Source organism: Micromys minutus, assembly GCF_963924665.1.
Source record: "Micromys minutus genome assembly, chromosome: 28".
In the NCBI taxonomy this organism is placed as follows: domain Eukaryota; kingdom Metazoa; phylum Chordata; class Mammalia; order Rodentia; family Muridae; genus Micromys; species Micromys minutus.
This window is the reverse complement of record NC_137963.1, coordinates 38,352,522-38,364,566: the sequence shown is the minus strand read 5'-3', so window position 1 is coordinate 38,364,566 and position 12,045 is coordinate 38,352,522. Positions and strand designations below refer to the sequence as shown.

Below are 12,045 nucleotides of genomic sequence, written 5' to 3'. Positions count from 1 at the left end.
TTATCCTACAGAATACAAGGTCAGAACCGAGTAGAGCACTTTCAGATGAAATTATTTTTTTTAATTGACACCACACTTTACACAAACATCAATCTATTTATTCAGCAAATAGTTCTTGGGAACACGAGGCACCCATTCTTCAGCGTGCACGTTAATTATAGAGATGTGTGCATCTCACTTGGGCTTTCAACCATCTGACCTCTGGCTTCTCTGAGCCCCAGAGTGGTCTTACAAATATTAAGAGTCCCGACTTCTGGGATGCTAAGAATCCAAGCATCAACTATCCTTACTAATGTGGAAACAAATAGTTTAAATCCCATTGAATTTGCCCCCAAATCATCCTGGAAGATAAATGGCCCCATCCCTCGGGGAAAGGGGCATTTCTAGTCTCAGGTGTTGGATTTTTGCATGCAGCAATCCGGTCTCAGCATTGGCTGGTTGGTAGTGACCATAAAGTTCACTGCCATTGCAAAGGTCTCCTGACAGGGGGAGGGCGTTCTGCAGTTATTAAACGGAATAGGAAAGACAGAGAGTGGAAGCCGGCAGGGCGGAAACCCAGTTGCTGGGGTGGTGGCGGCAGCAGGCGGTAAACTTGAGGGCTTAGCAGGTGCTATCTGAGGCTTCTGAAGGGGCTGCTCTTCTCAAGTTCCCTATGTTGATCCCATTCAAAAGCTTAACAGTGTAGAGGGAAGCTTGGAGATGATCTGGTGCACAAAGGCTCTTTCCAGGCAAGTGTGGTAACCTAAACTCAGTCCCTGGAACCTTCGCCGAGGTGGAAGGCAAGAAGGGCCCACTCCATAGACTGTTCTCAACTTCACATGAGGGCTGTGCTGCATGTGTGCATGGGCACACACACACACACACACACACACACACACACACACACACACACTTTACACACACACACACAACTTTACACACACACACACACAACTTTACACACACACACACACACACAACTTTACACACACTTCCCATCAGGCCCCTTGTGAGCTTCCTCATCCTTTACAACTTCTCTACTCTGGGCACGGCTTTCGCCTTTGTTTATCTGCCTTTTCCCAGTGGACATTTGGATCCTTTTCGGATCATCAGAATGATAGGTGATATTTTTAATTTTAAAAACATGTGCAGATCAAAAAAAAAAAAACCTTTAGGATGGACTCTCAGGCCAAGCTGAGGGGTCTGTAGGACAATGGATGGGTCTGTGAGCTCCCAGCACCCGGAGGTTTCTCCCATGGTTGGGTCTGTGAGCTCCCAGCACCCGGAGGTTTCTCCCATGGTTGGGTCTGTGAGCTCCCAGCACCCGGAGGTTTCTCCCAGCACGTTCTGCATGAAGGTTCTTTGCCTTTGTGGTAGCCTTAAAATTAGTAGCAGTAGAAGTGACCAAGTTTGGGTAAAGAATTGTCCAGGACTACGTGAAGAGTCAAACTAACATGCTTGTGTAGTTTCTGCTAAGTCTAAGAACACCCGATGTCTGAATTATACAGGCTGCACCCAACTGGCAACAGAGAAAACTAAGGAATAACCCCACCCAGCAGGCACCTACATTTATAGGACATTTTCGGGATTTGTGTCTTAAACTAGAAGTTTCTTCCCACCCACAGCTCCTGAGACAATCCCCCAAAATTCTCATAATTTAAGTCTCAGATCAGACGCTACCATTCGGCAAATACACTGCTTCACTTGGCCCTCTACTTAGCCTTTCTAGATTCTCCACCTTGGTAGTTTTCTTAGAGCTTCTGACGTGCTGAAATGACAGCCCGTTCATTCTGTGTCGACTGTAAACATGCCCCTCACACACACTAGCACTCGGGCACACCCACTGAGAGAAGAGACTGTCCCCAGGGGTCCCATGACTACTGATATCACCTCTTCTTTCCAACACACGGAGTAACTTCAACAGCCCAGTGCTTTCCATAGGCAGCTGGTGGCCCAGCACTGGGCCCCAGCTCTCCTAATGTGCCCTAGCCTTTCTTGGCATTTTCCCCCAGCACCTTTCACCAGCCTGGGCACACAGACATTTCTCAGAGCCTTGCTTTCATTATTCATTATGACTTCACTCTGAGGGAAGAGGTGTTTAGTTGCGTCTGATGAGCCTTCAAATGTCTCACAAAAAGTGGGTCAAAGGAGGTGTTCCCTGGCGGCCGGCCAGAGGAAGCTTGAGCGGGAAGCAGAGCACATCTGGGTAAGGAGCCTCCTGAGAAAAGCTGCAGTGCCATTCAGGATGAGGAGGTCCCCTCACCAGGGACCTTGAACTGTCCCCCAACCCTGGACACTGCCCCACGGGACCAAGTTCCTGGGTTCACTGACCAAAGGCAGTATAGAGGTTTTGAATGTTTCTCTGAAACTTGGGAGATGGCTTAGGTGGCAATTGCTTGCTGCACAAGCTTGGGGACCCAAGTTTGCCCCATACCAGTGTGTTTAGAAGGTGGACAGTGTTCTTCTGTAACCCCCGTGCCGTGGAGGGGAACAGGTGGATCCCAGCACAGCCGAGCGGGTGACCTCCAGGCACAGTTAAAAGTTCTAGCTCAAAAATAGGGTTGGGAAGGATGAAGAAAGATTCGGCTCTAACCTGCTGCCTCTACAGTTATGGACACACGTGTCAGAATGCACATGTGTACACACCCAGGTGGACACATACACACAGAGAATTGCAATACACACATACACAAATCATCCATGACTGCACTCAGACCCCTGTCCCCACTGCCCCTCAGCCAGATGTCCTGACAGCAGATGTCCTGACCCTCGGTAGAAGGTTTGCCCATAGAGAAGTGGCACTGGAGAGCCTGCATGCTATACACCGAGGACAGAGGTGAAGGACTCATCTATACAACAACCATCCTTAGCACTATGCATGGACCACTCACTTCACACAGTGCCAAATACCAATACATCACCACCACTCAGAGTGCTTGCCCTGTGCACAGTGGGGCTTGCTGTTGTCATCAGCATTACAAACCAGAAATTAAAAACAAAACAAACCCCCAAACATCCAAGGCAGGCAGAGGAAGCAGCCATTCTCCCATTTCTTAACTAGAGACACTGAGGCTTAGAGAGGACATGGAATTAGCCCCCAAAATAAGAGCACATAAGTGACAAAGTCCAGACTTAGCCCCACCCCTCTGTCTCCTGTTCAGTGCCCACTCCCCTGCCCCTAGCCTGTGCTCATACCCAAAGGGCAGGAGCGTGCTTTCTTAGGTGGCTAAGTTTAGTGTACTGAGGCTCCAAACATTGAATGTAACAGGTAGAGCCGGAGACTTGACAGCTACTCTCTCTGCCTTAGTGGGTCTCACTCACTGTGCTACAGAATGGCCTCTGTGGGTTGGAGGGAGAAATGCCAGAGACACCTCAGATCCCAAGGCCTAGGTCTCTACCACAAAGAACCTCCCACACTTGTTGGGCCAAAGGAGACCTTCCCCAGTGTCCTGACAGTCCAATCTGCTGATGCAAAGCTATGGTCCCCAGGGAAGAGACCACAAGGGCATATGTTGGCCTAACTCCTTTGTTCTGAAAGGCAGAAGGTCAGGTGGACCCAGCTGGGGACAAGACTGTCAGCTCTTTGACCAGTGGGGAGGCAGGCAGAAGCTGGGAGCCTAGCGCTGCCTCACCTGCCCCCCCTCCTGTAGGTAAACCCGGTAGCTGCCCCATCAGCAGGCCTGTGGCCCAAGGACACACCTGCAGGATAATTAGTCCCAATCAGGACAGGCCCAAACTGCTGACAGCGCAGGAACCGGCCGGCCATGTCACCAGATTTGCAAATGGTGAGCGGTTTCTCAAGCGTGGCCCTGGCCAGCAGAGAGGGTTTAGCTTAATATTTAATGTGGCATATAAACGGTGCAGAGAAACTGACTCAGTCTCTAACAAGACTTTTCTTGGGTAGGGAAGCTCAGGGGCCCCTCCCCCATCTTCTTGTGGCCCGGAAAGAAGGGACGAGGTGGCTGTTGCATCAACATCCCCCCAAAGACGTCTGAGCTTCTCCAGGCAGCTGCTAACACAGGCTGAAGTAAGTGAGGAGACGGGGCCCCACAGTGAAGACACTGAACGCTTCTGGGGGTTTTCAATGATCAGGGCCATTGCGGGCTGCCAGACAAACAGAGACCATTTCTTTTTCTTTGCCTATTTCCCTGTCCCATAAAACATTCAAGTAGGTGGAATATGTTTGCAGTCATTTGGGACTGCACTTCATTTTCACGTAAATGTAAACCTGTGGTCTCTGCACACATCAAGTTTTCTAGGACCCCAGCTACTGCGTTCCACTTAGAGCTGTGCCGGAAGATCTTCAGCCTGCTGGCACACCATAATGCCAGGGTAAACCCACATGAATCACCTATCCACACCCCTTCTTACACTTGTTCTGTGCATGGAGAAAGTTCTGGACCACTTCTTTAAGTCCTGGAGTGTGGACTTTCAGAATATATACCTAGCAAAGACTCTTCATTTATCTCTTCTCTTGCTACGTAGTTCAAGCATTGCGTTGTTTTGATTTATGTTAAAAGTAGATGTGAAAACAGGTATGGTGATTAGGTTGGTAATGGCCCCCATGGGCTCACACATTTGAATGCTTGGTGCTCAGCTGGTGGAACTGTTTGGGAAAGATTAGTGGGCGTGGTCTTGGAAGAGGTGTGTCATTGGGTGTAACATTGAGGTTTCAAAAGCCCTTGTCATTCCCAACTTCTGATTCTCTGCCTCAAGCTTGTGAGTCAGGATGTGAGCACTCAGCTACTGATTTGGTGCCATGCCTGCCTCCCTGTCTGCCTGTTGCAGGCTCCCCACCATGATCATCATGGACTTGAACCCTCTGGGACCATAAGCCTCATTGGACACTTTTCTTTTATAAGTAACCTTGGTCATGGTGTCCTATTACAGCAATAGAAAGGTGACCAAGACAACAGGTTATATTCTTTGTAAACAAGCATCAAGAATAGAAGTGCTGTGTGTGTGTGTGTGTGTGTGTGTGTGTGTGTGAGCACGCACACACACACAAACAGTTGCTAACCCAAAGAGACTCTGGTGGAAACAAAATGGGAAGCCCATTGTAATATCACAGGAATTCAATACTTGTAAGATGGTAGAAGGGGTGCAGAGGCCTCCTAGTGAACATTCATGCACAAACACAGGATATGTGCATGCGTGTGACTGTCTGCTGTGTCAGCTCAATGGCAATGGGCTAACTAATGACAATACAATTTTCTAACTGTTATGCTTTGTATTTTTAATAATACTGTATTACATTTCATAAGTGGGATTATACTTTCTTCTTCTATAATTTGTTTTTTAACCAAATATTTATCTTTGACATTCATGTTGGTACTCTTAAAAAAGTAAACTTTTATTATCACTTGTGTATTGTATATGCCTGCTTGTCTTGTGTGTACTGTGTTTGTGTAGGTGCATTTGTAGGCCAGAAGAGAGTCCTGGAGTTGCAGGCAGTTGTGAGCTATGGTGCTGAAAATGAAACCCGAGTCTTCTGCAATAGTAGCAAGTGCTCTTATCTACAGAGCTATCTCTCTAGCCCTAGCTCTGTGTGTGCACATGTGTGTGTATGTGTATGTATGTGTGAGTGTGTGTGTATGTGTTGTGTGAGTATGTGTGAGCATGTGTGAGAACTATGGGTGCATGTGTATGTAATGTACATATGAGTGTTTTGTGAGTGTGTAAGTGAATGTGTGTGTATGTGTGTGTATGTGTGTGTGTATGTGTGTGTATGTGTGTGTGTGTGTGTACCCACAGAGGTTAGAAAAGAGCATAGATTTCCTGTGCTGTAGTCTCAGCATCAGGAGGTTGTAAGCCACTGGTCTGAGTGCTGAGGACAGAAGTCAGACCTTCTGAGAGGATAGCAAGCACTCTTAACCACTGAGCCATCCTCCCTCCAGCCCTTTGACTATTATGGTAGCACTGTATTGCCTGTGAGGAAGCTCCCTGACTTACTTAGCTGGTTTCTCTGTAGGGTCTGCTTGCTTGCCATTACAAATGGCCGGCAAAGTCATCATCGCAGGCCTATAGAGTAAGTTCCTTAACTTGTACATAGAACTTCTGAGTCAGTGGGTAAACTCCGATTTAAAACCTTGAAAAACATTGCCAAGTTTTCCTCCAAAGGGAATTACGTAAATTTATATTCCAATAGCAATCTATGAAAATATTTTTCCTGTGCCCTTTCCAACACCAAGCCTTAATGCAAAACTGATGGTCTCAGATCCAGCATCTCAGGGCTATTTTAATTTGTAGCTTTGTGGTCACAAGACAGGGATACTGTGATTTTCCCAATAAACTACCCATTGTTACCTTGTTTTCCTACAGATCATATTAAAAATATTCATTTTTACTATTTTAATTATGGGTCCCTATAAGTGCCTGCGGAGGTCAGAAATGTCAGAGGTGGGGTTGGAGTTAGTTACAGATGGTTGTGAGCCACCAGCTTACTATAGGTGCTCGGGACCAAACTCAGATCTTCTGCATGAGGATGTTCTTAATGTTTTGTTTGTTTTTAAAAGCCCTTTATATGGAGGATGGAGAAATGGCTCAACAGTTAAGGGCACTTGTTGTGTTTGCAGACAACCCAGATTTGGTTTCCAGAACCCAAGGCAGGCGACTTGAAATGACCTATAACTTCAGTTCCAGGAGGTCTCATGCCCTCTTCTGGCCTCGTGGGTACCTGCATGCATATGGTACAATACGGATGTGCAGGCACACACATACACATAAAAACAGTGCCTAGCAATAGTTTATGTGCACTCCACACTTGCTCTAAATGTGCCTGATGTCCCAGGACTAGATACAGCCCTGACTTTGGTCAGGAATGTTTATCCTTCTTTCCTGTGTCTTATGCAACTTTCAAAGGAAGAACCCCCAAATCGATTCAAGCTAATCTTTCCTCCAGGGTTTGTCTGCCAACCAATCTGTGTGTGCCCGTGAAGTTTTCTGCACACCCGTGAGCACCTGTGAGCACCTGTGAGCTCCTGGAGCACCTGTGAGCTCCTGGAGCACCTGTGAGCACCTGTGAGCACCTGTTAGCACCTGTGAGCTCCTGGAGCACCTGTGAGCACCTGTGAGCACCTGTGAGCTCCTGGAGCACCTGTGAGCACCTGTGAGCACCTGTGAGCTCCTGGAGCACCCAGCTGGCCTTCCAGCTGCAGCTGTGGGTCTGGGCGTAACGCACAATCCTTCCCACGCATGGCTTCTAACGTGAATGAAGTGGTCTTTGCCGCAGACCGTGGAAGGCTGTCTGGAAGGGCTGCTGCCATCAAGCTCCGATTTATCACCAAGCCCCAATCTATCACAACCCAGGGTACCACAGCCCCAAGGACAAGCTCCTCCAAGCTTTTGAGAAGTCAGGAAGCTAGGATTTTTGTCATCTTGCTTTTGTTTTTAACTCTTGGTTCAGATTTTCTAAGAGCTCCACAAAGTCCCGTGAGATTTACCTGAAGGCTAGATTAGCCTCAGCTAGGAAGCCTGTATCTCATTCCTGGGACAAGAGTCAGCCTTGGTGCACATTGGACCATTAGCCACCTAAATGAGCAGGTGTTTAAACCCATTTCCTAAATCCTGCCCCAACTCTCCCCTCTGCAGTGCGGTCTCCTCACGGATCTCATTTGAGTATCACAGAGACCCCGAGAGATCAGAAACATTTTGTGGATGGAAGAGCATCCGAAAGTGAGCAGCAAGGAAGTCTCGGACCTGGGCAGGTCCTCTGGCATCCTTCAAGGGACAGTGACAGCACACGGACCCTGCTGGCCTGTGGTACAGCAGCCACTCATTGGCTGCGATTTCAGGCAGTGTGTTCAGTCACCGTAAGACTGTCTCTTCCCTTATGCACAGGACATGAAGGTGACAGTAACTACCTCAGTGTTCTCCTGAGCTACCCAGCAGAGGGCCTGAGACTCAGTGAAGGGACAGAGGCCATGAAGCTGAGCTGACCCAGGCTAGCTCCCCTTCCCGGCCTGTACCTCCTCAGTTGTCAGTGGATCCCTGAGAACAAAGACAAGGGTCCTAGAAAACTAAGAGAGGCTCTAACTCAGCCCCTTACCCATAGAGTGGGCACATCTGAGCTTGGCTCCCACACCTGTATAATGGAACACCGTCACTGAGGTCCCTGGTGAACCCCACAGAGGACCTCAGGAAACACCCCGCTGGCCGGAGCTTGCTGGCTGGCACCCCTTCCTCACACCTCCTCCCAGAGTCTCAGAAGACCGTGGGCTGTGCCCATAGTTAGATGCACTAAAGACCAAGTCACTCTTTGTCTGACCCTCACGTGGTACCCACACCTACAAACAGGGTTCAGTTTCTTTTAGCCTGAGCCCAGTGCTGACTTAGAAGTTAGGTCTCAGAGAGAGGCTTCCAGTCTGGTCATTAAGAAACCCCTAAGGCTCAAATCTTGTCTCATTCTTCCCTCCTCCGCAAATACAAGCGAATTGCCTGGCTGTGCCTCTACCTTCAAGTTATGCCCATCAACCAACAGGGATATCTTGTCATCTCTGGCTGCGTCCCAAGCTCCAGCCCAAGTATAGCCAACAATCACCCCAACTGTTTGTGCATATCATATTCTGGAGACCCTCCTGCCTCCTGAGTGAGACACCCTCCCAGAACTGGCTTCAGGAATAACTCAGGGCTGCGGAAGGGAATCCTCCTGTTGCAGCAAGTCCTGCATCCTGAGGAGATTCTAAGGAGTCGCAACCAACACACTCACTTGCTGGATGCTTATTTTATGCTAGGCAAGTGTCCGAGCTCCTCGTGCGTGGGAACCTGGTCATTCCCACAAGAGCCCCGTGCAGTAGCCGTCACTGCTGTTCCCAGCATACAGATCAGAAAACCACAGCTGGAACTCTGGTGTGACCCACTGGAGACTGCTTGGCTGACTCACAACAGGTTGGAACCCTGCAGCAAGTGGGGCTTGTCCTGGGGAGGGAGCTCAGGTCCAGCACATGCTGGGCTGCACACTGCTGCCTAGCTGCCCTGCCTGCCTGGGGACCTGTACTCGTAATCTTCACACTGGGGGTGATAATGGAAAGACAGCTGCTTGGCACGCACCCAATGCCTCCCAGCCCTTCTGTCCTCTGCTTGGAAATTCGGATGCCAGTGATGGCTTACAAAGAGCCCTCTACTCCTGGAAGCTGATGCCAAGCGGCAGATTTTCCTGATTCCTGAGAGGGAGAAGCCCCGGACCTTGGCATGCCTGGCCCCGCCACAGGGACCCACTGACAGTGTGGTGGGTCTCTCTCAGCACTTGCCTTCCTTTAGTTCAGTTGAAACAGTGTGCAGTCATGTCACCTCATCCGAAATTTGTGTCCCTAGCAGTCTGTCACCTGATCCCATCAAAGCAGACGCCAGTCATGCCCCAAAGCACCAAGAACAGTGTCCCACCTCACATGCATATTTCCACTCTCTCTCTCTCTCTCTCTCTCTCTCTCTCTCTCTCTCCATCTCTCTCCATCTCTCTCTCCATCTCTCTCTCCATCTCTCTCTCCATCTCTCTCTCCATCTCTCTATCTCTCTCTCCATCTCTCTCCTCCCCCATCCTCTCTCTTCTCTCCCTCCCTCCCTCTCTCTTCCCTCTCTTTCTCTCCCTCTATCTCTCTTCTCTCTCTTCTCTCTTCCCCTCTCTTCCCCCTCTATCTCTCCCTCTCTCCCCTCTCCCCTCCCCTGCCCCCATGACCCCCCCAGTCTCCATCTATGTATGCTCACCTGTGACAATGGGGTAGGACTGTGGGCCTGGAACACTGCTCCCGATGTCAGCGGGGGTGGGGCTTGTCAAGTTGGCTTTCATGTCATCCAGACCTCCAGCCAGCGAAGCCATGGCCGAATACTCTGTGGTCTGAAAGAGGAAGCAATCATCTCAGCATGGCACCCAGAGGCACCCTGATTAGATGCAAGGCCTCGGCCTGTCCGCAGATGGTTCAGGGAACCCCGGGCTGTAAGGGCAGATGCAGCTCAATGGAGCAGTGCATGTATCCAGAACCGACCACTGTCCCACGGTGGAGAAGGGGGCAGGAGGAGCCCACGGGGCGTCACAAGAGGCCAACCCTAGCATGCGGATTCGCCAGCTCAGCCCCAGAGGCCACAGAGGGCATCAAGCAAGCGAGGCGAACATAAGAGTCTACTTGCCGATGGCAGGGGCGGCGTGGGTTCTGGCTTGGGAACTCTCGGACCCCAGAAACAAGTGTTCAAACAGAATCTGAGGGATCTCCCAATCCAGGCTCATTTCACAGATGGATACATTGCTGTTAACGGGGAAGACAGTTGGGTCCACACTAGACCAGGCAGAATCCCAATCCAGGGGCTGGGTGACCACAAGTTCCCAGTCCCAGTTCAGTCCATAGAGCAGACTGAGTCACGGTTTGATGAGTGACTATTGGATTCTGGAAGTCTATGAACACCTGAATGTTCCCTGTATAAATGTCAGATTTATCAAACCCACGACAGAACATGCACTGGGCACTGAGTCATGTCCCTTTCTTTAATTTTAATTCCCACTCATGAAATTTATGCCTGTGCACAATGAGTCATTTCCTTGACATTGAGCCATTGCAGAATGACCTCCAGGAAAGACAGAAAAGACACCAGCCTGGACCTTCTCATTCAAGGAAAGACGACATTATAAGAGCGAACAGAATCTCTGCCTCCCTCCCAAACCCTCACGTCAGCCAAAGACCTCGGCTGTGTGCGCCAAGTTTTGGTGGGAGCTTTGTAGGAGCCTGCCTTGCCAAAGGAGGTCACATCCCTGTCTGTTCAAGATGGACTTGGCGAGCAAGAAGGGTGGGCAGAGTCTGTGACTTGGGGCAATGATGGTTGCTATTTCTGAGACACCACTTGGCAAGGCTAGCAGGTTGGGTGGGACATATGTCTCTTGAAAAATGGTCACCATGAAAGACTTTCCAGAGAAGGGAGCACTGAGGTAGGACGGGAAGATAGGCCCGCTCCTGTCTTCACTGTGACAGGGCACTTTGTGTAAGCATTACTGTGCCCACCCCAAGGCCTCCTTCTCTCTCTCTTTCTCTCTCCTGAGGCCATGCTTGAGCTTGGGGAGTTTGGGCGGGACCTGGAGCTGACTGTATTAGGTGTCTTTGCCTTTTGCATTTAGGCCTCTAATCCACCAGAGATTGATTTTTGTGTCTGGTGTAAAGATCTAATTTCTTCCTTCTCCCCATTTCTGAATGGATAACCAGTTGCCCCTTGCTGGTTATTAAGAGCCCATCTCTCTCTGCTGATTTGTACATATCCTTACCCATATATCAAGGCTCCATATGTGCACAGATGGTTTTCCAGCCCGGATTCTGCTTCATTGGTCTATTTATCTATCCCTGTGCCGATAGCACACCATGTTAATTACTGCAGCTCCCCGGTGCTCCCTTGTGCAGGTAGACCCGGCCCCAGCCTGGCTTCTCCCTTGGGGCTCTCAGGCCTGCTATGGGCCTGGGGCTTCTTGGCTACATGTTTTGGAATCAGCCTCTTCTGAAGTTCTGTCCGAGCTGTCCTCAGCAACACCTCAGAACACCTGGGCCTGCAGTCTCTCAGCTCCTCTGGGCTCTCAAGCCTGTCTCGAAAGTCCTTCTCAGTCTCCAGATGTGTCAGGCTTTCACCCGTGACTTCCCATCTTAGCCTCAAGCTCTGCCCGTGAAGGGGGCTATGGTAACCATTTCTCAACGCAAAGGCTTGAGACTTCCATGCCAGAAAGAATGAGATGTGCTTGAAGCTGAAGCCATACAGCACCTAGGCACCACAGCCAGAATCCAAACACGGGCCAGCACACCCCAGCATCTTGAAAATTATCCTGATGGGTCTCCGGCTGCGAGGCCCAACCCACAGCAATGGTGAAACCAAACACTTGGTTCCAATTATTACAAGGTGAGGGTTATTTATTTATTTATTTTTTTTTTTTGGTTTGTTTTCTTTTAGTTGGTTCTTGTTGCTATTTTAGGGCTGTTTGTTTTCAGACAGGGTTGCATGTGGCCTAGGCTAGCCTTAATAGCCTAGGCTAGCCTTAAACTTACTGTATATCTAAAAATGACCTTGAACTTCTGACTCTCCTGTGTTCATCTCCCCAGGGCT

At 49.5% G+C, this 12,045-nt stretch overlaps 1 protein-coding gene across 8 annotated transcripts in view; it reads right to left on the bottom strand.

Annotated features, from left to right (window-relative positions):
- PAX5 (paired box 5) overlaps positions 1-12,045 on the bottom strand; it is a gene marked incomplete at both ends in the record, with an annotated part of 170,199 nt that overhangs the window by 60,251 nt on the left and 97,903 nt on the right. For all 8 annotated transcript variants that reach the window (XM_080940037.1, XM_080940039.1, XM_080940040.1 and 5 more), the window contains one exon: positions 9,682-9,811. In XM_080940037.1, coding sequence (XP_080796163.1) covers positions 9,682-9,811 — 130 coding nt within the window. The remainder of the gene's footprint in view (positions 1-9,681; positions 9,812-12,045) is intronic.